At 39.8% G+C, this 26,697-nt stretch overlaps 1 protein-coding gene across 1 annotated transcript; it reads left to right on the forward strand.

Annotated features, from left to right (window-relative positions):
- The first annotated feature begins 1,890 nt into the window (after positions 1–1,890).
- On the forward strand, positions 1,891–26,697 carry LOC148861175 (uncharacterized). The gene is made up of 7 exons (XM_088986427.1): positions 1,891–2,354; positions 5,425–5,555; positions 5,641–5,826; positions 5,933–6,028; positions 6,106–6,177; positions 24,925–25,041; positions 25,552–26,697. Exons 1-7 carry the CDS (start codon positions 2,168–2,170, stop codon positions 26,494–26,496), a joined length of 1,734 nt encoding a protein of 577 aa, XP_088842553.1. The 5' UTR covers positions 1,891–2,167; the 3' UTR covers positions 26,497–26,697.

Below are 26,697 nucleotides of genomic sequence, written 5' to 3' on the forward strand. Positions count from 1 at the left end.
ACATGAGAGTATTAAATTCTAGAAGTACAAGGTACCTTTATGTAGCAAATGAAAGTTCAGGTCCCCCAAAATACAAGCCATATCTCCTAGCAAAAAACTCTGTACACATCCAACTACACGTCAGGAATATCTCATGTATGTGTGTCTTAAATTTCTAAGGAGATGTTTCCAACATATGGATGGATGCATGTACTTATAGTGTGCAAAGTTTTTGCTTGCAAGCAAGGTTTTTAAAACTGAGCCAGACAACAAACCATTCAGGGGTCTAGTTTCCGAGTTGAACGGTCTGACCATTTGAACCGAATAGATGACCCATTTTGGCAAAAAAAAGGCCAAAAACTGTTGTCTAGATCGACGACTCGAATGGTTCAACCGCCCAGGTCAGTAGTTCATTGACCAAATCAACAGTTTTTGGAAAAAAGATGGTTTTGGGGTGAAATAAAACCAGTTAGGTAACCGGTTTCCGGTTCCCAGTTTTTCTAATCCAACCGTCTAGTCCAATCCAATTTTAAAAACATTGCTTGTAAGATATCCCATTGCCTAAGATATAGGGTAGTTCTTTAATTTTCTTATTTCTTTGCAAGGGGATGCGTTTGGTCAATATTAAATCCTAATCACTTGAGCAAAATGGTAGGGGTGGAGTATGCTTGAATTAATCTTGCTTTTTAGGAATAGCTGGCACTCTCCACCAATGCCAACTTTTTTGGCGCCGAGCTTGAGCCCAATATATAAATTTTATACCAATTGAGCCAAACTCAAATGGTACCAAATGTGTTGGTGAAACCTTCAAGCATAATTGAGTTTATATATATTTTGAGCTTTGTCAAAGACTTAGTTAATCAATTTTATGCGAAACCAAGTTCGAATAATCTAATATTTGACTCAACTAACATTTTATCCAACATGGTTTTTGAACCATTGTTGAACCAGATGGTCGGATCATTCGGCTTAGGAACCATTTAGGCAACTGGTTCTATTTCACACTAAACCCATTTTTTGGCCAAAACCATTGACTTGGTTAGCAACCCGTTGACCTAGGTGGTCAAACAGTCGAGCCATTCAATCCGAACAATGGTTTTTGCCTTTTTTATTTTTTTAAATTGGAATGGGCCATTTGTTTGAACCTATTAACCTAAAAACCGGTGAACAAAATGGTTCCGGTTCCAGTCGGTTTTTAAAACATTGGTATACCCCTAATTGCCTACTCCCAAGTAGACCTGTTTACGGGCTAAGCTGGGTTGGGCTTTGCCTTTACATTAGTAGAATATGCTTAGACCCGAGCCCAAGCCTGGCCTGATCATCGAGCCTAGGTCTTGAGCCTGAACCTGATCCTCATATAAAGCCTAAAGCTCGGGCTGAAGCGAGACCAACTAGAAATTTGAAAAAATAGTTTTCTTTTTTTATTCAATTAAAAACTATTTTATTTATGTTAAAAGAACTCAAAACCTAAAAAAATAATGAAAGATATTACTATTACTTGAAAAAAAAGAGAAGGATAATAAAGAAAAAAATATTATATATATTTTATTATATAAAATATATTTTTAATATATAATACACTATCAAGTTAGGCTCGGGCTTTTTTAAGAAAGTCCAATCCAGTCCGAAAAAAGGTCAGGCCTGATATTTTAGGCCCGAGCCCATGGGCCTCAATTCCTGTCCAAGCTCAACTTAGATCGGGTTAGGCCAGCCAATCCGCTACCCGTCCCATTTTCAGGTCTACTTCCAAGTATCAAATCCCGCAAAGGGGAAAGGGAAAAGTCATTGCTGATTAACCAAAAAAAACATCGAAGTTGGGGTTGTTCCTCTAATTGCCCACTTCCAATTTCAACTTTGAAGTTTTGAGGGTAGGGTAGGGTTGTTATGCCATTTACTGAATAGTGCGATACCGAAGTCGTCAAATTGGGAAGACATACAAGTGAGGGCATGCCCGAACCTACGGATTTTCTCATCCCAACGCTTCCTTTCCACTATAATATCTGCCCCCGGCCCCCAGCCCCCAGCTACTTCGTTCAACAGCTTCTCTGCCATTACATCTTCTGCTTCTCTCGCTCCCTCCTTCACCTTCTCTCTCTCTCTCTCTCTCTCTCTCTCTCTTCCCCTCTTTCGTGTGTTTGCGAACTCTCTCCGAAGAGCTTGAAAAGATTGTTTGCTGACCTCGGAGGACATGGCGGAAGAAGAAACACAAACAGACACAAGCAAGAGAAAGTTGGAAGAAATCCAGCTTGCGAAGCAGAAAGCTCAGGAGATTGTCGCTCGTCTCGTTAACAGTGCCGAAGCCAAGCGCCCTCGCCTCGACGACACCTCCGACCTTCCTTCCTCTGACGATTCCCTTTCTCACCCTCCATTTTCTGGTAAGTTTCTCCTTCTTCGCTTTCAGTCCATTTGAGGTTCTTTTGCTTTCTTGGTTTGCTTGGGCATCGACCGTTTCTATGGATAAACATTTTATTTGTTCATCATCTGAATGAAGTTCGTCCTCCGATACTGCCGTTTCTCTTGTTGTGGAGTAGTTTACTTATACAACCCTAAACCCTGGTATTGCCTGTTTCCTGTAAGAATCATCGTAAGCTAATGACTGAACTGTTGGATGTACATAGAAAGACTGAATGAAGCATTGGTCAGTGAATTCTTTAACCAACCGTCTGGCGTATATGAAAGCTGGTTTATTTGGTGTACTCGGTTCACTAGAATGCTATATACTAGTAGCTTGAAGATTGAAGAAGAAGAAGAAAAACAAAAAGATACGCTTGTGCAACTCAGATCAACCTAAGTTCAATGGAAGAAAACCCTAGCAAAACAGTTAGTACTATCTTGTTGGATTCTCGCCATAAACTTCTATACTTCTGACTGCATAATACGGTGTTTATTTTTTACCCCTTTCTGTGGCTGGCTGGTTCTTTAAACACTGCATTTCTAGGTCGTGGCATGCGTGTAGCATGATCATTATATTACTCATCTTTTTTTGAGATGGTTTGAGGATCAGTTGCCCTTGAGAGTAGATGGGGTTGTTTTTCTAAATAAATTACAAGGATGACAAGTTAACAACTCCAAAAGCAAGAACCTTGCTATTAGATTCCATGTTTCCAAACAACCCAAGGCATAAAACTCCTTTAGCACCCAAGTGAAGCCACTGGTAGAAAAAAACTGGAATAGTTAAATAGCAAATTATTTATTACAATTGACGAAAGCACATAGTGTCTTATAAATAAATGTACTGTTAGTACTAATAATGGGCTTGGCTCCTAATGCGTAACTGGATGAAGCAAGAGATATTTGGTTAATTGTACGACTAAGATGGATCCTAGGGACCTAAACTCAATGGCTGACGGTCTAGCTAAATCAGGGATCCATAGGGACTCTTTGTTTAGTGACTGTATGTTACCCTATGTAAATTCTTTGGCCTGAGTCTTTTCTGCAGCTGTACATCTCCTCATGTACCCCTTGCTCTTTTATTAATAAAATTGTTATTTTTTCTCAAAAAAATGTATAAATGTGTCGCAGATCTCTCTCTCTCTTACATTTGTCAAGATTTGAATTTGATCCGATTAAGGCAATTCAAGTTCTATCAATTTATAATTTTATTGAATATGGATCCACTCCAATCTCATCTGATAATATTTATGTATATTTGTTCGGACCTACACAAAATTAATGTGGAGTAAAATACAGAGAACTACCTTATACTTTGGGGGTAGTGACACTTAGGTCCCCAAAATTTCATTTGCAACAGAGAGCTACCATGTACTTTCAGAATCCAACACTCTGCTCCCACATTTAGCATTGGTTCAGTTTTGAACTTTTACAAAACCATTTTGCCCTTTTCTTTATTGCATATCCAAAACCCAAAATTTGAACTTATCCAATCTTTTCCTTTTTCTTCCATTTGTTTAAGAGAGAGATGGAGAGGGCAAAATGATCAGAGTCTCTAATTCTAATTATCTACCTAATTTATTTTCACTTCAGTGGATGCTTTGCGTTAAAATAGCAAGTACGTTTGGGGAAAACTGGGTTTTCAATGTCGATCCATGCAGCAGCCAATCTGGGTTGAAGACAGCTAATTTGCTAAAAGGATTTGAGAATGCCTGATACTGTCGATTGCACCTGTTCTAATACTGCCTGCCACATCACCAGCTCTCTCTCTCTCTCTCTCCCTTCCTCCCTTTCTTGAGCTGTGGTTAGAGCCCTGAATGAAGAAGAAAAACTTATAATTGGAAAGTAATCATGGTCGATTCGCTGTTCCCCTTTCTAACTGAGAATGTGGCATACTGTCTGTAAGGTAAGAAGCCTCAAAGTAACAGTCTCTAGCCAATTAGCATGCCACCTAGTTGCTTTAGCCTTCAAGGGAACTCGAGTCTCAACCATTTCCATAACCCACTTGAGATTCCTTCTCACTATCCATGTAGCAATGGATTACTGAATCCAAACACTTCCCATCAGCAGAGGGTGATCTGGCCAACAAGTGGAACTTTACTAGTCATTAGATTCCTGGGATGGTGCAGCTCTGTTCCTGCACATGACTTGTGTAGCAAACCCAATTCCCAAATAGGGGAATCCTTTTGTCTTTGCACTGGGAATCTGCAAGAAATGGGATGAGTGAATACAGTTTCTCAAAGATCATCTTTTCCTTTGGTGGTTTTGAACAATTCTAGGCACCAAGTTGGTTTCCCATTGGCTTAACTGTGTTTCCTTTCTCTGGTAATCAGTAATCTCTTTCCAGTTTAGTTTGAACTTTGAATATGTGCTGCTTGAGCTACTTGGATTGTGTGGACAAAAAAGGTCAAAGCTTTATCCGAGCTTTGATGTTTGAGTTGTTTCAATTGCAAGTTAATTTAAAGAAGAAAAAAAGATGGTAAGGAATGTAAGCCAGACACTGATATATTTCTAGTCATTTGATGTGAATCCTTTCTAGATGAGCTTCTCAATTTGAGATATTTGTAGCCAAACTATCCTATCTTCTATTTTTCTTGCAAACAAGTGCTTTTTTAACCTCAAGAAGTGCCAGTATGTTCCTTTTGAAGGTCAACAGTCAATCAGTCATATATGTTATACTAGTTGTTTGTCCATTTTAACTCTATTTAGTTGTTATTTGTAATCTATTCACAATATTATCCACCTTTCAGCCTTGCTTAGTGCCTCAGTGGGCAAGGCTGTATCTCTTTCAGTCTTCTATTAATAAATACTTTTACCTTTTCTCTCAAAAAGTTATTCAAACCCTGAATGTAAAAATCTTGTAGCTTTCTTAGAATTGTGTATAGTTCCATTATCTAGAACTTGTGTTCAAACTTCAAAGTTCTACATGCATGTTCCTAGTGTGTGTATATATATACCTTCTGTTTAATGTACAGTTTCTTTTGATACCTGGGGATGGGTTTTCTATTATTACTTTTGACAATTTCTCACACTAAGTTTCTGTTGGTATGTAAGATCCTGTGCAGAAGCCTTCCGGTCTGGTGGCAGGCAACTCACAAGTTGGGTCTTTTCCATATGCTTCACAACCAGGTCAATATCATGGTTTTCAAGGCACAAGTAAAAAAATAGAGATTCCAAATGGAAAGGTACTGGTTAGGTGTTTTTTGGTTCTTGAAATAAATTGGCGCATGTTTTCAATTGTTGTTTTTTTTTGACATTTTTGCTCTACAGGTTGGTGTGATCATTGGGAAAGGCGGAGAAACAATAAAATACCTTCAACTTCAATCAGGAGCCAGAATCCAAGTAACCAAGGATGCTGAAGCTGATCCATACTCTCAGACAAGAGATGTAGAATTGATGGGTACAGCAGAGCAAATTAGCAGGGCAGAACAGTTAATCAAGGATGTAATTGCAGAGGTGTACTTGCACTTAAAAATTTGTTATCAATACATTTAATTTTGTAATCCCAAATCACAAGGTTCTAGGCCTTCACAGCTCATGTTTTCTTTATTGGATGCAACAGACAGATGCAGGGGGTTCTGGTCCTTCTGCCATACATGGATTAAGTTCTGTGCAGCCTGGTGCTGAACAATTTATGATGAAAGTTCCAAACAACAAGGTAATACTGGCAGATCTATCTTTATGGCTGGATTATATTTTCAGGGTTACATAATATACTTCTACTTTTGTTTCTAGGTTGCTCTAATCATTGGTAAGGGAGGCGAGACCATTAAGAACATGCAAAGTAGGTCTGGAGCACGAATTCAGGTGTGTACAGATGAGTTTCTTTTCATTCTTTACACTCAACTCAAATCATATTGGGTATTCTTATTTTCAGTTAGTGGCATGTCATTTCATATCGCATATCTTGTAAGAAATTGGAAATTACCTGCAAAGTTTGTTTAGAGTTTTTCTTTTTCTTTTTTTTTATCAGCAACAGAAATTACTGTTGTTAAATGAGTTTTAAATCATTACACACAGATCTGGAACATTATCCAGCAACCCGTTCTTTTGTATACAACCCATTACAATTAAACTAAAAAATTGTTCCCTATAAACCCTTTGTTTTGCTAGGACATCAGCCAACCTGTTTGCTGTTCTTCTCACCCATCTAAAGGCAGCTTCCGCTTCTGTTGCCAAGCTTCTTTTCTCCTTATAGTTTGCCTAAATTAGACATGTTCATGGGCCGGGCTTGGGTTGAGCTTTTGCCAAAATTTGAAACTGCCCAGTCGAAGCCCGAGCCTGAAGCAGTGCATAATGTTCATGCACTTGGATTCTTGCAGCTCATCCAAGATATAACTAGTTTTGAATCTCCTTCGACCTCCACCTGTTTCATTCTGAGCCACTTAGCTAGTTTCAGCTCTTGTAAGAGAGATAGAATTTCATCTTTCAATGAATTTCCATGTTCAATCAATCACGATACAAAGCTAGCACCACACCTTCTCCATTTCTGAATGTCTCTTAATTCCAAAGGGTCCAAGATTTACCTGCTGAGTTTCCATCAAAGTTCAGATTTATGTTGTGTTAAGGGGGGTTTCCACTCCGACACCACTATCTTTCACAATTGTGGAGTTGTCACGGGCTCATGGCTTCCCATGGTCTCATAATATCATCCACAAAAAAAGCTTTAAAGGCTTTCATTGTTTTTGCTCAATGTGCTACCATCACCTTTTTACTATTTATTATTTTCTTCTTTTATGCTAAACTTCTTGAATATTTGCCCATTCCTAATCCCATTCTTCCCAAATAGTCCACACTAGAGTTGCTCTTGTTTCTCTCCACAATATTCTTCCTCTCTTTTTTTATAGTTTCATGAAACTAGGGATGAAGAGGTTTGACTACATCTTGAGGAGGTTCCCACCTGCAACTAAAGAGGGAGCAAAAATACCTCGAAACACAATTCACAAAAGGGCAAATGATTAGTAAATAGAGGATGGTCTCTCACCATTTGCTTTGGAAAGAATGCATGCATGAGGTGAAAGGAATTTATTGGGCCATCTTTGGAGTACATCACAGGTGTTGATCTTACCAAGAGATTCTTCCCAGCAAAAAGCCTTTATTTTAGGTGGGACTGATCTACTCCAAATTTCTTTCATAGGATAAGTTACTGCAAAGGATTGTGAGGTTAAGGCATTGAAAATAGAAGCACAAGAATGAAGCCATGGGAGAAAGCAATCCAAGAAAAGAGGCACAGCAAATGAAGCCATCAAGGGAAGCAATTCAAATTCAACTATTTGCTTTGTGTGGGTCCAAAAAACAGAGTTGAGCATAGATAACAAGGCAGCCATAGAGTATAACTAAGAACCCTACTGAAGCCAAAATCCCAGTTTAAACCAAAAGAGAACACAATTTAGAGAGGGAGTATAACCAAGGTTCAAAATTTTGCAACGTATCAAACCGTATTGACTGATATGTATTGTTCCGACACAAGTCTGATACAGCCCATACACTTAATTCGTTTTGGGTCTCCTTCTCATTAATTTCATTAAACTATATTTAAGGCCAAATTGTCTCTCATTGTTTTGTTAGTTACTACTATATTTAAGTGTAATTTCTCTCTCTCTCTCTCTCATTAATTAGTTAATTACTCCTATAATTTAAAGCATAATTTTAAATTTGAATTTAAATTTTAGTGCCTAATTGGAATTCTCTCTTATTAATTTCATTAATTAATGATCCTCTCTTTCATTAACTTCGTCTTGTTAGTATAAAACTACAAAGTTTAGCAATAGAAAGATTTGAACCTTGGTCATTAGGTTTTAACGAACGAAGTTCACCACTAAGCCACACCCATTTGTTTGCTATTGCTATGTGCATTTTTATTTTTAAGTAAATTTTCTCTTTTTCTTAGTTGATGCTTCTCAATAAATGTGAGGATTAATTCTTAAAATTTGTACATTAATAAATCTTAAGAATAAATCATATTGATTATTTGAAAATTAATGTATTTCCATACACATTTTAGTTGCTAATTGTGTTTCAATATCTCAAACTTTATATAAACCATTTAATTATGGCCTTTTACATTTAATTAACTTATTTACAAAGTTGGTGTTCATGCCCAAAGAAGATACCAAGATCCGCTCCTGCTGAAGATGACACAGCTGTGGGTGGAACGAAACCAGCAGGGTGCGTCCTACACACTGGATCCTTCGCAAGAACCCACTGGAAACTCTGAACACCGAATCCTTATCAGTCTTTTTTGCAAGACTGATGTCAAGAACTGATTTCTTGACTTCTTTCTTCTGCAAAGATCGAATCTTGCAAGTGGGAATGGCGGTGGTTGGAGGAGAACTCCTGGGATGAAGATGGCTAAACAGCTTCTCTTCTCTCTGGAGTTTTGTGAGATCTAATCTCTGTTCACAGGATGCTTTCTTGCTCTCTCTGAAACCCTTGGCTCGAAATCTGATATATTTCTCTTGGGTTTCTCCTCTTTTCTTCTTGATTAAGAAACCTCTTAATTAGGAGTTATCCCAATCCAAATCAGTATTTGGATAGGGGATTATCTTAATCCTATTTGCATATTAAGTTAGCTTACTCCTGATCTTATCAGGAGGTTACTAGATTCAAATCTAATTTCAATTTGGTCTCCTAGAGTGGATAAGGTTAAATGCTCAATCCTTTTACTAACATTAATCTCAGATTCGCCCCATAAATGGGTGATCATATCAGCCCAGTTCGAAATGGGCTTTTGGTCCATTAAGTGTTCAGTGCTTAATTAGTTTCCAATCTGCTGCCCAGTTGGGATTTTTTGTATAGCGTGGGACCTAAGCATTGATCTACACACCAGCCACACGGGTTCGGCCCAGCCTTTATTACAAGGCCCAGTCGAATTCACTGAAAAGCTCAGTGAACCCCTGAGCCCATCACATGGACCCTATGGGCCCAACACTTACATTAAGTGGTCCTTGGGCCAAGCCATCTTATAAAAACCCAGGGACTGGGGGCAGGTGCAAGATTAGCCCATCAGGTATTATCCTAAATGGTCTTACACTTAACCTCTTAGCCCTTAATGATCAAGCACTGCCCGACAAGAGAGGACCTCTCTCTCGGCTGCAAGGAACAGTGTCGTACTCTCTACTCACATGGATCCCGAGAATTAAAACCATTTGCAAACCTTTTGAAACCGTGTATATATATATATATATATATATATATAAATTTTGCAAAACAAAATTCCAACGATTGAAATCAATTGCCGACAGTTTGGTTTCCATCAGAGAGAGTGCATTCCTGATCATTACCATTGTCCAACAAAGGGGCTGATTCTGTCACTATGATCACTCACTCAGATGAATTCTCAGACTATTCCAACATGCCCAGGTTTTGACCCCCGCTAAGGATCTCATCAATTGACATATCATAGACAACATGATCCGACACCTAGTGAAGTGCCATAATCGAGTCTAGGGGTCAGGTGTAGCTTTCCAGTTTTGCTCATCTGTTTTCAAGGTCCAGTGCAATACTGGAAATCTGGTCCGGTTCAAGGATTCAAGTAATCCCATACATGTGCCTTGGGTCTTACCCTGGCGGCCGAGACAGGCCATCCCAACACTTGGTGGCACACCAGTATCAGCCTTGGCAGAATAAATCTTCCCAGACTTATCCAATGGTTGTGAACATTTAAAACTAACACGAGTCTCTATAAGTGTCCAGTTTTAGGGTGTTACACAGAATTATACCAAACAACATGAATCAAGCATGCACTTTATTTATTTCCACTAAATAACAAAAGTACATCAAATCGGATTGAAGCTAAGGGCATACAAAACTGTCTAACACCTATAGCGGACTGAACCGGTTACACCCCACTGAATGCGAAGCGGGCCGAAATCTTGATGGCAATCGAGGACGCCCTGTACGTGATAGAGGAGATCACGGCCACAGTACCGAAAATTGTAAGAACCTCTGCGATGAGATAGAGGAGCTCATCCGTCGCAGATATTTAAGGAATTTTGTACAAAATAATAACAGTAATAATAATAAGGCAGGTCGGCAAGGGGAAAACGGTAAGGATGCTCCCGAGTCCAGTAGTAGGCCAGTCGAACAGTCGTAGAGGCAGCCTTCGGAAGAGAGGCCGATTCGGGGCACCATCCACGTGATAGTGGGAGGCTCGATCGTTGCGGGTTGTACCTCAGCAGCAGCTCAGACGTCAGTTCGCGAAGCTGCCAGGGAAGGACAAAATCCTCCGAAGCGATCGAAGACAGAAGAACCAATCTTCACGGAGGACGATGCGCGAGGGGTCCACTACCTTCTCTCGCTTAGCCTCCACCATCTGGTCAAAATTCCGAGTCCGAGCCAGAAGAGTAGACTCCAAGTCTCGCACCTGCTGCTGGAGGAGGATTACAGGGAGTCACCCCCTTCTGTGGGAGCTCACCCCCCTTCGAAGCCAGCCCCATTAACTCCTTTAGGGGGAGGTGGCGGGATTTCAGGTGGCAGAACCTCAGGCTGCGGAGAGGATAAGACCGGATCGGCCGATCCAAACTCGGTGCCCCCTGAGGGGGGAGTTCGATCGGAGTGCGACCTCTTCTCTCTGCACCTCTGGTTGCTTGAAAGGAGGCAGCGCGAGTCGATACCAGACATGATGGCCGCCAAGAAGAAACCACAATGCTTATATATATATAAGCACAACGTTATGACAAGTGCTACGCGACCTAAAAAGGCAACCTACCCGGGCTCAGGCCGGCCTGCACGGGCTTCTCCTTGGTCAAGTAGTCCGAACATAGGAAGCCTACTGATGCCCAGGACATCATCGTTTTTTGAATATTGGGGTCCAACTCGACCCCGGAGTCCTGGATGGCACCCCTCTAAGAAGTAGGGAAGGGCCACCCTTCAGGGTTGCGGACCAAAAAATAATCCCGCTTCCAAGTAGGAATCTTTTTCGGAAGCTCATGCAAGAGCTTGTAGCCACGATGGGGAGAGAAGTAATAGAGACGCCTCTTCAGTGGAGCCCCGGGGGTGGCATTCTTTATACAGAGGATAGTGGAAAAGATATCGGGATTCAAGGGAAGACAATATTCCCAACACAAGGATATAGTCCCAACCGTGTTCCGAATGGCATTGGGATGGAGTTGATCGATAGTGACATTAAAGTTGTTTAGCACCTCCACTATCAAGGGGTGCAGGGGGAGACGCAGGCCAACTTCGAGTTGCTCCTGGTAAATGACTCTCCTTGGGACCATGTTCCCACAGAAAGTTACCAATGGGAAGGCAGTAGAGGTCCCTGGGGAGGTGGAAATAACTAATTAGGGAACTAAGTCTCCCCTCTGTCATGGAGGAAGGGCCAAAAGTGTCGGGCTCCCTTCCCCGAGAGGTGGAGGCTCCTTCGCCGGAGGCCTCCTTGGCCTCCGGAACCTGCTCCCAAGCTCCCCCGAGCTCGAGGAAGCATCATCGTCCTGGTCACCGCCCTGGTGACGAATATGGTACGGATACCCCAACATGATTGACATTAATTATGACCCACTGGAAAGGACAGGGTGAAGTGAGTTGAGGAACTCGAGTAGACTTGATAGATACACGACCTCAGAATCCGAAGACAGCAAGATGGCATGAGGGAATTTGAGACCTAGAGGGCCCTCCTATTTATAGCCCCCGTGTCTCCGAATCAACGACCCGGATTTAAGTGGATCCAACGGTTCGCAGGCGTATTGACTACACGCCTTCTGAAAACCGAAAGCGATTGGCTGCACGTCTTCCATGATTAAGGCAATGACGGCTGCACGATGTCCGAAGTTAAGAGCCACTTCAGCACGTTTTGGGAATTCAAAAAGTCAAAAGATCTCCTGATTCCCGCGAATGCATTTAATATGAATAGTCAATCAAGTTTGAATTTCAGTCAAATCAGTTCGTCATACTTCATGAACTCCTCGCGCTAAGGCAACGCTCTCAGCTCGAAGAGTGGGGGGCAATTGATGGATGATGATTTGGCCCAACCTACGAAATGGTGGCATGTGGATCTGACTTAGCACAAGCAACAACTCAACATCGTGGCCTAATACGGCTATGTAACGGACCCATAAAGCAGCTCGCTATGTCGTAGCTCGCAAAAGAAGGAGCTCGCCACAGCACGAGCTCTGGGTTCCTCGAGCTACCTCGAAAGGGATATTTCGAGGCAACTTTAGCTCGCGAGCTAGGGAAACCAACTCGCTCGAGCCCCCAAGCAGATAAGTCATCCCAGGGACCAATTCTACTAAGGGCAATCCTGAAGGGTTCCGAGCTCGCTACAAAGTAGCTCGCGAATGAGTGACACTAGTGTTCCTCAGGAAGCTTCCATCTGATAGGTTGTATCGATCAGACTGTGCCACGTCCCTTAACCGACGACGCAGCCCTTGTCCTTTTGATAGTCTGCCCTTTGGAGACGTGTCACTCACCTGGGCAAGGAGTACGTCGCAATGGCCACCTGCACAGCATTGGTAGGTAACGGCTGTAGCAGGGGCCAATGGCGGTTACGCTTGATCTGACAAGAACACCCCTATAAAAGCCCTCAAGGCAGAAGAGAAATTTTTTCTAGAGACTTCTAATCTCTAAAGCATAGTGAAAAAACACGACCTACACTCTTAGCTACCACATACTTCTTTTCTCTCTCCTGTGTTCTAACTTAAGCATCATAGTATTTCCATTGGGTAAAAATCCCCGGGAATCCTTCCTTCCCATCTTCTCAGCTGCTGTCCGTCGCCAACAAGGAGCCAGTTAGCAGCCAGCTAGGAGTGCTCAAATCGTGCCGCATCAAAACCCATTAAAATATATTAACTTAATTATGCATACCTTATTGAGGCCTTATATTTATTGTTATTAATTTTTTTTATGATTTATTGAAGTATTTATATTGCTTCCATGCTATCCAAGGCATATCCCGATATGTCTATTAAAATTGCCTTTCTGATACACTTGGCATTTCTAATACTTTGAACCTTGCTTCGGAGAAATAATGCAATGATAGTTTTATGGTGCCAAGGATTTTGTGTTCTTGGAGTTTTTTATGTTCTTGCATTAACAGAAAACCAATTTGACAACTTGGCAACCTCTTCCACCATAAAATGATTCCATCCCAATGTATATGTCAATTTCAAAACCATAGTTTTTTATGTTCTTGTATTGTTCATGATTTTCATAAGAAAAGTATAAATTTCATATTAAAGTATAGAAAATCAACATATTCATGAGAAGAAAATGAAGAAGGAAAATAAAATTCAAAAATTATAGGGGCTGAACCCTTATTTTTGTTATAGGAAAAGAAGAAAATAAAAAGTATTGGTAGAAGAAGAAGAAAAAGAAGAAGAAGAAGAAGAAGATATGGAAGAGGAAAATGTTCTGATTAGATAAAATTTTAAGTTCTTCCTTACTTATTGGTTTCAGGTTTTTAAGTCTTTGAGGGTTCAATACAGCATTTAGCAATGTTTGTGTTGATTAAACCCTAATAAATAAGAAAATAATAAAAAGAAATTAGTATATAAACACACAAAATGATTATTTTAGTTTAATAATGTCTATTTTATAATTATAATCTCAAAAAGGAATGAATAAAAAAGTATTTTATAGTAGGAAGTAGAAAACTGCTTGGCGGTTAGGCGAGGCGAGCCTCAAAGGGCACCTTGTTGCCTAGGCGTCGCCTTGACAACTATGTTCAAAACTTTGCAAGAGTTAAGAGCTTTAGTCTAATAAGAGGGTTCTGGTTTCCCTACTCCATAGTTTTCAAGGTACGTAAGCAAACCTTGGTCACCTGGATTATGACTTTCTGACAAATATCTGCATTTTTAATATGTTTTCCAATGTTTACAAAACCAACCCAGAATTGAAACCACTTTTCCATCTGGGTCATGGGTCAGCAGTTCAATTGTCTTATTCAAATGGTCAACCCATTGCATCATATATTGAATAATAAAAATATAAAATAGATAAAATTACAAAAAATACAGAAAATTTGCAGAAAAGCTGGGCATCTCTCTGATATTATAATCAGCATATTCAACAAAAATAAGTGTGATACGTGAGAAGTATTGTTGTTGATGATGGAAATGGCTAAAAATAAAAAAATAAAAAGAAAAAAGAACCAATGTCGAACTTGTAACCTGCTGATTGGGTCAAATGGTTCAGCCGTTTAACTAATCAGGTCACCAGGTTGTTGACTGGGTCAACAAATTTGTTTTTGTTTTTTTTTTTCTTTTGTAAGTAAATGGTTTAGGGGTGAAATGGACCCATAAATATGGCGAGGTAACAGGTTGACTACTTTAACTGGCCTGTTTGAGCATTGGTTGAAAACATTGAGTTTTCCATATTGAACTAGAACGTTGTAACTATATTTCTCATCTGATTAATAAAATTTCCAGTTACTGATCAAAGTAAATAAATAAATCAATCAATAAATAATGTGGTTGACTGGCGTTAGATCTGGAAGGCCAAAGCTCCTTCCAAAGTCATTTTCTTTGCATGGTCATCCATCCTTGGGAAGATTACCACCATCAATCTGCTGAATGCTAGAGGCATGCAGATCATAAATTTATGTCATCTATGCAAGAGCCAATAAGAGTCCCAGAACACATCCCCGTATCCATTATGATTTAACTGGTGGGGTTATGATACACTTCTTCCATCTTTTCAGCAAAATCAGACCTCTCTTTCATAATGTTTTGGGGCTTTTCTCTTCTTGGTGCCAATCATTTGGAAACTCCTTCCCCTTGCTATTCTCTTGGATGGAGCGTGATAGCATCATAGCAGGATTTTTCAAATAAAGAATTGCCTCTGGAAGTTGTTGTTGCAAAAGTGGAGAAAACTAAACTACAATTTTTTGGGCAGGTCTTTTCAAGGAGCTAAAAGGGTTGGGATAATCAGATATTTTGAAGTCAGTGGAATAGGATCACTAATGACAATTATCTCATAGTGCAAATGGTTTTTGGCTGGGCAGGTTGCTCTCTTACCTTGGTTTTGTTCATTCTGTCATGTACAGTTCAGCAAACTTGTACATGTCTTTTGGGGTTTCCCCATTTTAATATAATACTTATAAAAAATAAATAAGTAAATAATGAACAAGGACAAACAAGTTAATTGATAATACAAAAATATAATATAAACAACAAAAGCAAACTAACAGAAAATAAACCATGATTGCTACTTATATCCTTCTAATTTAGCAAATTAACTTAATTTTGTAGAAGTAACCCCAATATATAATATTTTTATAAGCAATGAAAAAATAGAATTTTATTCAAGAGTTAAATAGCAGGACACTAATCAAAAAAAGAAAAGAAAAGAAAAGAAAAGTTAAACAACAGGATGTAAAACGACAATATATCTCTTTGGGTGGGAGAAAAGACTAGCAAGTTGGAAAAGGAATTATATCACTTTGGGTGATAAAAAGAGTTGAAAAGATAATGAGAGATTTCCTCTAGGAGACTGATGAAGGGAAGGAAGATCATTTGGTTAGATGGGATAAGGTGATGCAACTGAAGGTTGAATGGGGTTTGGGCATTGGAAATGTTAAGTTGAAGAATTCGGCCTTGTTGAATAAATGGCTTTTGAGATTTCCTAAAGAAAATAAGAGGCTGTGGACTAGAGTTATTTCAAGTGTACATGGGCTGTCAAACAATGGTTGGGACACGGGCTGCTTACATAGAACTACTTTGGTTGCTTTTTGGAAGGCTATCCATGACAATCTTCTTGTGTTCCTTAATCATATAAGGTATGATTTGGCTTTGGGTCAGAGAATTAGATTTTGGGAGGATATTTGGGTAGGGGAAGAGCCCCCCTTTCGGATGTTTTTCGTTCTCTCTTTGAGCTTTCTAGTTTCTAAGGTAAGCCTATTTGTGATTTTTTTTTTGAACAATAACTGGAATCCATTAGATTAAAAGAATTTAGTTACAACGCTCCAAAGAGAGATAAACAAGCTTAACTCTCTCCAGGAAGATAACAAAAAAGAAAAAGTTACAGAACAGCCCAAAACATTTGATCCCTTCCCACTCCTTGCTTTGCTAAAGCATCAACAAATGCATTTTCTGTTCTCTTTACCCACTGAAACTTGATTTCCAGTCCTCTAGTTAGCCAATTAATTTCACTCCTCTCGTTAGCATATTTCCAAAGTCCACTACCTTCTTGAAACCATCTTAAGACTAGCTTTGAGTCCCCTTCAATGACTTAACTTTTGTGTATTCAGTTCCTTAGACTTCCTTATACTCTCCAGTACTGCATAGACCTCATCTTTGAGATAGTCTCCAAACCCGATGAAACCTGAATACAAAGCGAGCACCTTCCCATCCTCATCTTTGAAAACCCCTCCACCTAATGGACCTGGATTATCCTCATTACTTCCATCAAAGTGTAGCTTTATAAATCCACTTCTTGGTGGTGACCACACAGGACAAACTAAAGAGCGAGTAGAATTTGCCACCTCCAGCTAGCTATTTAGCAACATATCCGTAGAAATATCAACAAACAGGTCCAAGGATTTCAGCCAATGTACTACCCTCATTGTTACTACTTTAATAAGGCATTCTTTACTTCTTTCCACTTCAGAGAAAATTCTGGTGTTCCTTTCCTCCTAAAGAGTCTAGCAAACAATAGCCCTCACACATCTCCACATTATCCTTCCCCTTTTGTTTGGCCAACCAAAGAATGAGGGGCTAAACAAACTTTGGATGTTTGGCGGTGGGTCCATCTGCAACCAAAAGAGGAAAGAAACCATTCCCAAAGATCAATAGCAAAGGGGTAAGAAACTAATAAGTGGTAGGACTGTAGGAGCTTTCACCATTCGGAGACAAGCACCAAAAAGACCTTTTTCTTTGGAATACTCCACAAGTATTACATCTTTTGAGGAAGGCTTCCCAACAGAAGGCTCCAATCGTTGGAGGAATCAACTCACCCCAAACATCCTTAACTGGAAAGTTTGTGCCAAATGGATTGGATGAAGGCAATAGGGACTTGAGGAAAGAGGCACAAGAGAAGGTTCTAGAGGGAGTTAGGGTCTATAGTCTCTTATTCCTCTCAAAGGGATCCAACACCACCTGGTTTAAGATCTGAACCATATTCATGACATTTTCAACCTCTACATCCCTTAAGCCTCTTCTAAGCCCCAGATTCCAATCAAACCCAAAATTAGACTGAGAAGGAACTAGAAAACTAGACACAACCTTGCCCTTAAACCGGGAAGGGAATTGGTCTTTCAAAGGTATCTTACTCACCCAAATGTGCTCCCAAAACTTTACCCGATTCCTAGAGCAGAGGTTATACCTGATGTGTTGCAAAAAGGAAGGAAGAATGGCATGTATAGATTTCCAAGGAGAGGCATCAAGAGACCTTGCCAAAGTCCTAGTGTCCCAACCATCATCTGCCTGACCATGAATACTTAAAATTACCCTCGTCCATAACCATTTTCCCAATAAGGCTTCAGTTTTCCTCCGAATGTTACCTAAACCTAACCCTCCGTCAGCCCTACTCCTAGAGACTAGTTCCCAATTTACCTTGTGATCCTTCCTCTCCTCCCTTGGTTCCCACAAGAAGTCTCTCATCAACTTCTCCAAACTCCTACTTGTCTTCATTGGGATCCTAAAAACCAATAAGTAATACACAAGCAAACTATCTAGGGTAGACTTAATAAAAGTAATTCTACCACCTAGAGATAAATAATTCTTCTTCCAAGAGGCCAGCTTCTTAGAAAACCTATCAATTACGGGGCTCCAAAAGCTTTCTTTCCTCGGGTTATACCCTAAGGACATCCCCAAGTAGTTCAATGGCCATTGAGACACCGTACAACCCAAGGCTTCAGCCCTCTCCAATATAACTCTCTCTTCCATATTGATCCCCACCACACAACTCTTATTGAATTTCACCTTCTTATTTGACATTTGTTCAAACACTTGAATCACCAACTAAAAGTTTTTGGCCCATCTCACATCCTCCCCCTCACCAAGGTTCTAAATACCGATATGCCCAACACGCCCCGATACCTTTTTTTATTTTTTTCAAAGCCGGTTCGGGGGGCGGTTTAAGGTTCCTCCACCCCCTGAACTAGTCAGAACCCCAATACACCCTCTGTAGGGTCATATCGGGGTGCTCCCGATACGACACATATTGGCCGATACATTTCAATTTTTTGAACCTTGCCCCTCATAGAATAGAATTGTATCATTAGCAAACTGGAAGTGGGTGATAGGAATGTTGTCTTTTCCAACTCTCCATCCCCTCACAAGACTTCTTGAATCTACTTTCTTAATTAGCCTCCCCAACACTTTAGTGATAAAGGTGAAAAGAAATGGAGAGAGGGGGCCCCCTTGTCTAATTCCCCTAATAGCCGAGAAGTGACCCACTACCTTTCCATTTATTAGGATGGAGTAATGACAAGTCTCTATACAACCCAGGATCCATTTACACCATTTCTCCCCAAAACCAAAGCAATCCAACACTTGCATCAAAAAAGACCAATCAACCATATCGTAAGCCTTCTCTAAATCCAACTTGTACACAATCCCTTTCCTCCTTGTTCTTCGCATATCCTCCACACACTTGTTGGCAATTAAAATTTGATCCACAATCTGCCTATTTCCAACAAAAGCCCCTTGATTCTGTGAGATTAGCTCCGGAAGCACCTCTCTAATTCTTCTAGACAGAACCTTCGTAATGATTTTATACAAGCTATTAACCAAACTGATGGGTCTAAAGTCTCTTGGATGACTTGCTTCCACTTTCTTTGGGACCAAAGCAATAAAAGTTGAGTTCAGCCCCAGATTTATTACTCCCCTCTAGGAAAATTCAATAAACACTTGTGTACAGACTATCTTCAATTTAGAAATCATGGTAAAGCCATCCGGTCCTGGTGCTTTAGCTCAATCCATTGAAAAAATTGCTTCCCTTATTTCCTCCAACTCAAAATTTCTTTCAAGCCACATCTTCTTCTCCTTGGACAATTTTGGCCAATCTAACCCTTTTACCATGATTCTCTGGTTTAAAGGCCTTCTAAATAAAGACTTAAAATGCTCCACAAAGGCCCTAGCAATCTCATCCTATTGAGATATTGACACCACATCTATCTTCAATTTAGAAATCAGATTTTTCCTTCTACCATTGGCCATTGCATGAAAAAATTTGGTGTTTCTATCACCTTCTTTCACCCACTTATGTCCAGACTTTTGCCTCCAGCTGACTTCCTCTTTGAATAGGATGTCTTCTAGTATCTTCTTGAGCATCCATCTTTCTTGTTTGTCTCTCACTTCAAAATTGCCTCCCCTTTTTTGGCACCCAACTCCTCAATCTGATTGATCACTTCTTGTTTTCTCTCTTCAATCTTTCCAAACTGTAGAATATTCCAATCCTTAATCTTCCTTTTTAACTCCTTCAACTTCCAATGAAATTCCATCCCCTCCCAAATAGCACTTGGGTTAGTGTCAATCCGCCAATTTTCCACCAACTCAATAAATCCAGGGTGAGACAGCCACATGTTCTCAAATCTGAAAGGAGTGGGCCCTCTAGTACGGTAATACCAAGGTCCTCTCTCATTAAGGCCAATGTTCTGATGTTACCCTAGGCAATGCTCTATAAATAATAGTCCCGCAATGCTCCTCCTAATCTGCTGTGAATAAAAATCTATCAAACTTAGAGCATATAGAGTTCTCTTGGAGATTGGACCAAGTAAATAGACCATGTAGCAAAGGAACCTCTTTCAACTCAAAACTGTTTATGAAGCTGTTAAACCTTCTAATGCTAGTGCTACTGCCTCTCCTCACCCTATTAGTCTCCTCTGTGAATTTAATGACATTGAAATCTCCTAAACACCAAGGGCCTTCCCAAAGTCCCTTAATGTCTCCTAATTCCTCCCAAAGTTCACTTCTTTCTCTATAACCAGTTGGACCATACACATTAGTTGATACCCACTCAAATCCATATACCCTGTGCCAAAACTTGATAGAAACATTTAACTTCCCAATCAGCTCCTCTACTCCCTCAAAATCCTCTTCTTTCCACATTGTCAGTTAACCTCTTGACCTTCCCCATGAAGGACAAAGAGCCCAGTTGATGCCCCTTACTTTCCACATCGATCTAGCCCATCTCCTATCAAACTCCATCAGCTTAGACTCCTGAATCAGCACCAAGTCTGGAACCTCTCTTCTTATTACTTCTTTTATTAAAGGCCTTTTCCTAGCCCTCATTAACCCCCTAACATTCCAACTGAGGATCTTCATCACCACTTTCTAAAAAAACCCTTACCTGTCCTCTTTTCAATTGGTCCCTCTTCTTCTGCCCTTTCTCTCACTGAACTCCTTATCTTCTTCTACATCTCGTTTTAGCCTTTTTGACTCACTCAACTTCTTCTTCCTTGGTTTACTCTCTATCTTTCCTTTCGTCAAAAATACCTTCAACTCATTTGGATCCTTTATTTTACAGCCCATTTGCTCAACAAATTGTGCAACCGAGTCCTCCTTATCAGTTTCATTTGGTCCTCCTCCCTCTTCTTCCTCATTACTGACCTCTTTCTCTACCTCCCTTGTCTGCACGTTTCCAACTGCACTCTCATGCTCTAAAATCCTACCCCAACTTCTTTCCCTCATCCCTTTCAGACCTGAGTTGGAATCTTGGCTTCACTAGGAATCTGAGGGAATATGAAATTTCCAATGTCTCAGCTTTGTTTCTTCTGTTGAGTTTAGTGTTTTTTGGGGAGGGTGGTTCAGATTCTAAAGTGTGGGCCTTTAATGAGTCAGGTTCTTTTCCTGTAAGTCCTTTTTGAATTCTCTTATCTCCACCTCCCCCTCTCCTTATTTCCCTGTTAAGGAGATATGGTCTCGGCCCATCCCTCCAAAAGTTAGTGCTTATTGTTGGAAAGTTTTTCATGGCTCCATTAACACCTGTGATTTGTTTTAGAGAAAAAGACCAAATTGGTGCTTGTCTCGGAGTTGGTGCTCTTTATGTAAGTTGTATGGTGAGACTGCCTTTCATCTTTTGATCTCCTGTCCTTTTTCTATTTCTATTTGGGAATGGTTTTCATATCTTTTTGGATGCAGTTGGCTTCCCCCTAATTGCCTGGAAGGTGTATTTAGCTCTCACCTTTTCAGCTGCCCTAAAAGAAGGGGTAGGATTATGTGGAGATGCCTTGGAGCAGCAGTGGTCTGGACAATTTTGGAGGAAAGGAACCTAAGAATTGTTGAAGACAAGGAAAGAATTAAGGAATTGAGGTGATTACCCTAAGAGTAGCGAATTGGGTGAGCACATTAAAGCTCTTTGCTGACTTTAAGGTTGAAGACTTCTTCAGATCGTGGGGAATAATTGCAGGTTCTTTGTCTAGAGGACAGATATAGTACATGAGGCCTGGTCTCCTCCATGTGTTGGGTGGAAGAAATTAGGGAAGAAAATGGAAACATTCTAGCTTTGTACTCAGGTCCTGTTCAGCATGGAGATGTTGTGAGATCAGAATTATTGGCAGCAGTCTATGGATTAGAGGAAGCTAAAGAAATGGGGATTACCAAGCTAATTATTGCAGGTGATTCAAAAGTAGTTGGTTGGCTGAAAAGTGGGAAGGAATCATATGTAAGTTAAGGAATGAATTCAGGATTTTCAAGCAGATTTCTAAAGACATGATAATCCAAATAAGGTGGATAAGGAGATCTGCAAACAGTTTGGCTGATGGTCTAGCAAAGCAAGGAACTCAAAGATGATCTATGTTCTGGGCAGTTCTGTAAATAGTGAATAATTTCTATTTGGGCTTTTGTTTTGTGGCCACAATTCCTTGTTGTATCTCTATTTTTTTAATCTAATGAATCAATTTTGTGTTGTTGATAAAAAAAATAAAATAAAACGACAATGTAGTGCTACAAGCCCTTTTTTATCAGCAACAGAATCTATCAGTAAAATAGAAATTTCATATCAATTAGCAGCTAAAGAAGGTTATTAACTTTATATGATAAATATTCAAAATGGAAAGTAAAATAGAAAAAGTAAGGATGGAGTTTCTGTTTTATTTAATTAGAGAGAGAATAGAAAAAAACCTCTTTATAATTCTATTCTTTCTTTCCTCTTTCTTTCTTTTTTTCTTTCTTTCTTTCTTTTTCTCTCCTTGAAACTCTTTGATCTTTTAAATTTCAGTAGTAAAACATTAAAATAAAGTATAGTTGATATATATGGTATATAACAAAATCTTTTAACACATACATCAATAAGGTACAACAATATAATTGATATTATAAAAGGTGCCCGCCTGTCATTTTTGTCGCCTAGGCAGGTGCTTATTCGCCTAGAAGGGCACTTAGTTGCTAAAAGTCAAGGCGTTTGGGTGAGGCCCCAAGCCAAGGGTGCCTAGTTGCCTAGGCGGGCGCGGGTGCCTAGGTGAAGCCTTGACAACTATGTGTAGATGTATCCTGTGGATGGTACAGGGTTAGGAAAAGCTTCCAGGACAAAAGTTGAATATTCTACTGATGCATGTTGTATTGGAAATTGTGTGGGGATGTGCATCTTGTTTTAGGGTTATATAGGATACCTGGAAAGATCTTAATTTGATGGAAAGCGTAAAGTCAGGGTGCTTAGGTTAGTCTGACATGATAGTTATGATTTTAGGGATAGATGGCTTCTCCCAGGCTTGAAAGAATCTCTTTCTCCTTTCTAGATAGATTGTGTAGGTCAAGGGATTGAATCACTCAAGGAGTGCAGCAATGTAAATTTTAGCTTGGAACAATTTACAAGAAATTTCAGGCAAGTAGTTCCAATAAGCAAAGAAAGATTGAAAACCAATTCAAGAATCACCAAGATTAATGACTAAATCAAGAACCTTTAAAAATGTGATAAACAGTAAGAAGATTACAGATCAGATCATATATCATAAAATATAAGGAAGAGGTTAGATCATCTGGAAGAGAATGATAATAAGAAAACAAAAGAGAAACTTTACGAACACTAATTCTTAAACCACCTGAGCTTTTGCATGGGTTAAGGCCTGAGTTTTTTTTTTTTGGCTTCAGGCCAGGCTTGTTACAGAAAAACTTGGGCCTGACATAAACTTTGGGTTGGGCTCATGTTGAGGCCTCTGGTAGCTTTAGCCCAACCCAACCCAAACACATAGTAAAAAATATCTGTTTCTAATGATATACATACATACATACATACATACATACATACATACATATGTGCACACACATATGTACATACATATATGTATGTGTATCTGTGCATGTATAAAATATGCATATGTATATTTGTTAATGAAATTTATACAAATTTCTAGTGATATATACACACACACACATATGTACATAAATATATGTATGTGTGTGCATGTATCTGCCCATGTATAAAATATGTATATGTATATTTGTTAATGAAATTTATACAAATTTCAATGTACAATCCCTTGTCGTACATGGGTTCTTTTTGTTTTTATTACGCTGAAAAATATATACTTGTATACTTCATCTTTCTCGAAAAAAAAAACATATTTCAATCCATTGTACTCCCTTGTTGGGCTATAAATCCCAGTAAGAGATGGCTGTACAAAAATATATTTGTAAATTCTTTCAAACCTAACCAATTCTTCTCAGGGTCAACCCAACCAAAGCCTGAACCTGGCCCAACCCACCCAAGTTTGCACACCTAAGCTAAGGTGGGGCTGGGTTGGCCCCCAACCCAATCCAACCCACCCAAGTTTTCACACCTAGGCAAACGAAACAGGTTTGGCCAGATCTATCAAAAAAAAAAAAAAAAAAAGAAAAGAAAGAGGGTTGGCCAGCCCTTGGACTCTTTTATAAGGGATGAAAGTAAAATTCTATCAATTCCTCTTTTAACAAATGGGCTCCGTACTAATGCTCCTAATGTAAATATGCACAACTTATTCCTACCTTTCTCTCTTATAAGTGGGGACCACATCAATTTTCTTCCTACCTTACTCCCCCCAAGTAAGTAACCTTCCTCCCTTTGCATTTCTCTTTCATATAAATTGGGGACCACATAATTTTAATTTCTATTTACTTCTTACAAACAAACAAAACAAGGTCAAATCTGAAAAGTAAACCAGGATTTGCACTTGGTCTATGAGGACCATGACACCTAATGAAATTCACACAGCAGCTGAACGGAGCCTATAAAGTACCTTTAAAATACAGAAATCCATTGACACCTGAGAAATAACAAACATGTAAAACTATAGAAAATCACACTCACTGTAATTTGCTGAAAATTATGGTTATGCCATTGGAACCCAAAAATTAAGATAAGTCGGTTCTCTCACTACAACGATAGGTTTTCATGCCTGGTTGTGTTGTCCTATATAGTTTTCAATGTCCTAGAGGGTGGATGGATTCACTAGAGTTTGTGGGCTCCACTTTTGGTTTTTGCCAGCTTTTCTCCAGTGTCTCTCTGACCCGCTGGGAGCCTGGGAATGAGGAAATTGGGGCAAAATGTATGTTGATTATCTGACCCTAGAAATCATGCATCATCTTTTTGCATATTTTGAATATTTCTGATCCACTATAGATGTGAAGTGTAGTAGCAATGTATGTATGATGCTTCATGATTGTCATTTGGATTTAGTGTCTGATGCCCACTTTCTTTCAGGTTGTACCTCTACATCTTCCACCTGGTGATACATCAACTGAGAGATCAGTGTATATAAATGGGACAACAGAACAAATTGAGTCGGCTAAAGTTTTGATCAATGAAATAATCAGTGACGTGAGTAGTAAATATTTACTTGCTTCAGTGGTTTGACAGTTTGTGCTTGCACCTTAACAAATCGATTTGTCATACTGATTACCTTTTATTACAATATATGCCTTGGGTTTTTCCATGATTGATTGCTTTACTTCCATTTGTCAGATGGTATGGTTTCTATGCAAGGTGCCATGGTTATATCAGAGAGAAAAAAGAACATGGGTTCTAAGTATAGGAATAATGTCCTCTAGGTACCAATAGAAAAAATTAAGTTCTCTGTGAAGAATGAGGCGTAGACTGGATACAGACCTATATTTGTAACCTTTATGAAATTCCATAATTTTCTTGTAGTTTTCCATGAAGAATGAGAAACAAAATGTGATTTTTCAAATCCTAATTAGCAAACACCCCATTCTTCTCCTGAAATGCTTTACTTCATTCTTCCCATTTTCCTCTGGGAGTTTTATATTGTTTCTTCTTTGTTGAGATCTTTTCTTTTGTTGCTGTTGCTGACCAGTTTATTTTGTGCAGAATCGTGTAAAGAACCCATCAATGTCCGGTAGCTATTCACAGCCGACTTACCGTCCTCCTGGTAGTTGGGGTCCACAAGCTCCACCTCCAACCCAACAGCCTGGATATGGATATCCGCAACAGGGATCTTATCCCACACCTCCACCATACTATGGCAGTTATCCTCAACCAGCGACGTGGGATCAAACAAACCCATCAGGTGTGCCTCCACCACCTCAGCAAAACATTGGTTATAATTATTATTCACAACAGACTCAGACAGATTCAGCTCCAAGCAATGTCAGCTATGGATATGGTCAGACCCCACCAGCCACTACCAATAGTTATGAGCAAGGTTACTCTCAGCAGCCACAAAATTATGGACAGGATACACCAACTCAGGCACCCCAACATGATCAGCAAAAAACATATGTTACACAGGGATATGGTCCACCTACTGCACCATCTCAACTGGATGGAACAGCTCCATCCCAGCCTTATGGAACTCCAACTTCCCAATCTATGCCAGCATATCCAGTCACTTATAGTCAGTCACCGCTTGCACCTCCAATTGGATATGGATCTTCTCAAAGTAATGCTGGGCCACTGCCACCTCAACCAGGGTACAATCAGGCAGGATTCACCACCTATTCAGCAGCATATGGAACGCAAATGACTCAGTTACCACCCCCAGCTCAGATCCAACCACCTACTCAGGCCCCACCACCAACTTCTCAACCAGCTTACGGACAAGGTGTTTATCCTCCTCCACATGGAACCTCTATACAATCCAGTTATCCTCAGGGTGCAAATCCTACCGTCTATGCACAGCCACAGCCGCAGCCAACAACCCAAGGATATTCACAGCAATTGTCCTATGGAGTTGAAAGAAATGCCGATGGAAATAATGCTCCGAGTTACAGTTCTGCGCCTCCTGTCCAGGAAGCTGCTCGCCCTCAAAGCTGAAAATATTTTATCTTGAGGCTTACCTCTTGAATTTTTTTCTTTTGTTCTAGTAAGCTACTTTAATAGGATTTCCTTTGCTTCCATGTATTTTTGTAGCAGACTCTAGTTTTTATGCTTTTCTAGCTTTGCCAGTAGTCCATGGATCGGAACGCAGTAAAATTATTTTATTGATCTATAAACCGTATCCGTTTATTATTTGGA

The sequence above is a fragment of the Nelumbo lutea genome, chromosome 4, assembly GCF_056320005.1.
Source record: "Nelumbo lutea isolate HS-2025 chromosome 4, American lotus-T2T, whole genome shotgun sequence".
Taxonomy (NCBI): domain Eukaryota; kingdom Viridiplantae; phylum Streptophyta; class Magnoliopsida; order Proteales; family Nelumbonaceae; genus Nelumbo; species Nelumbo lutea.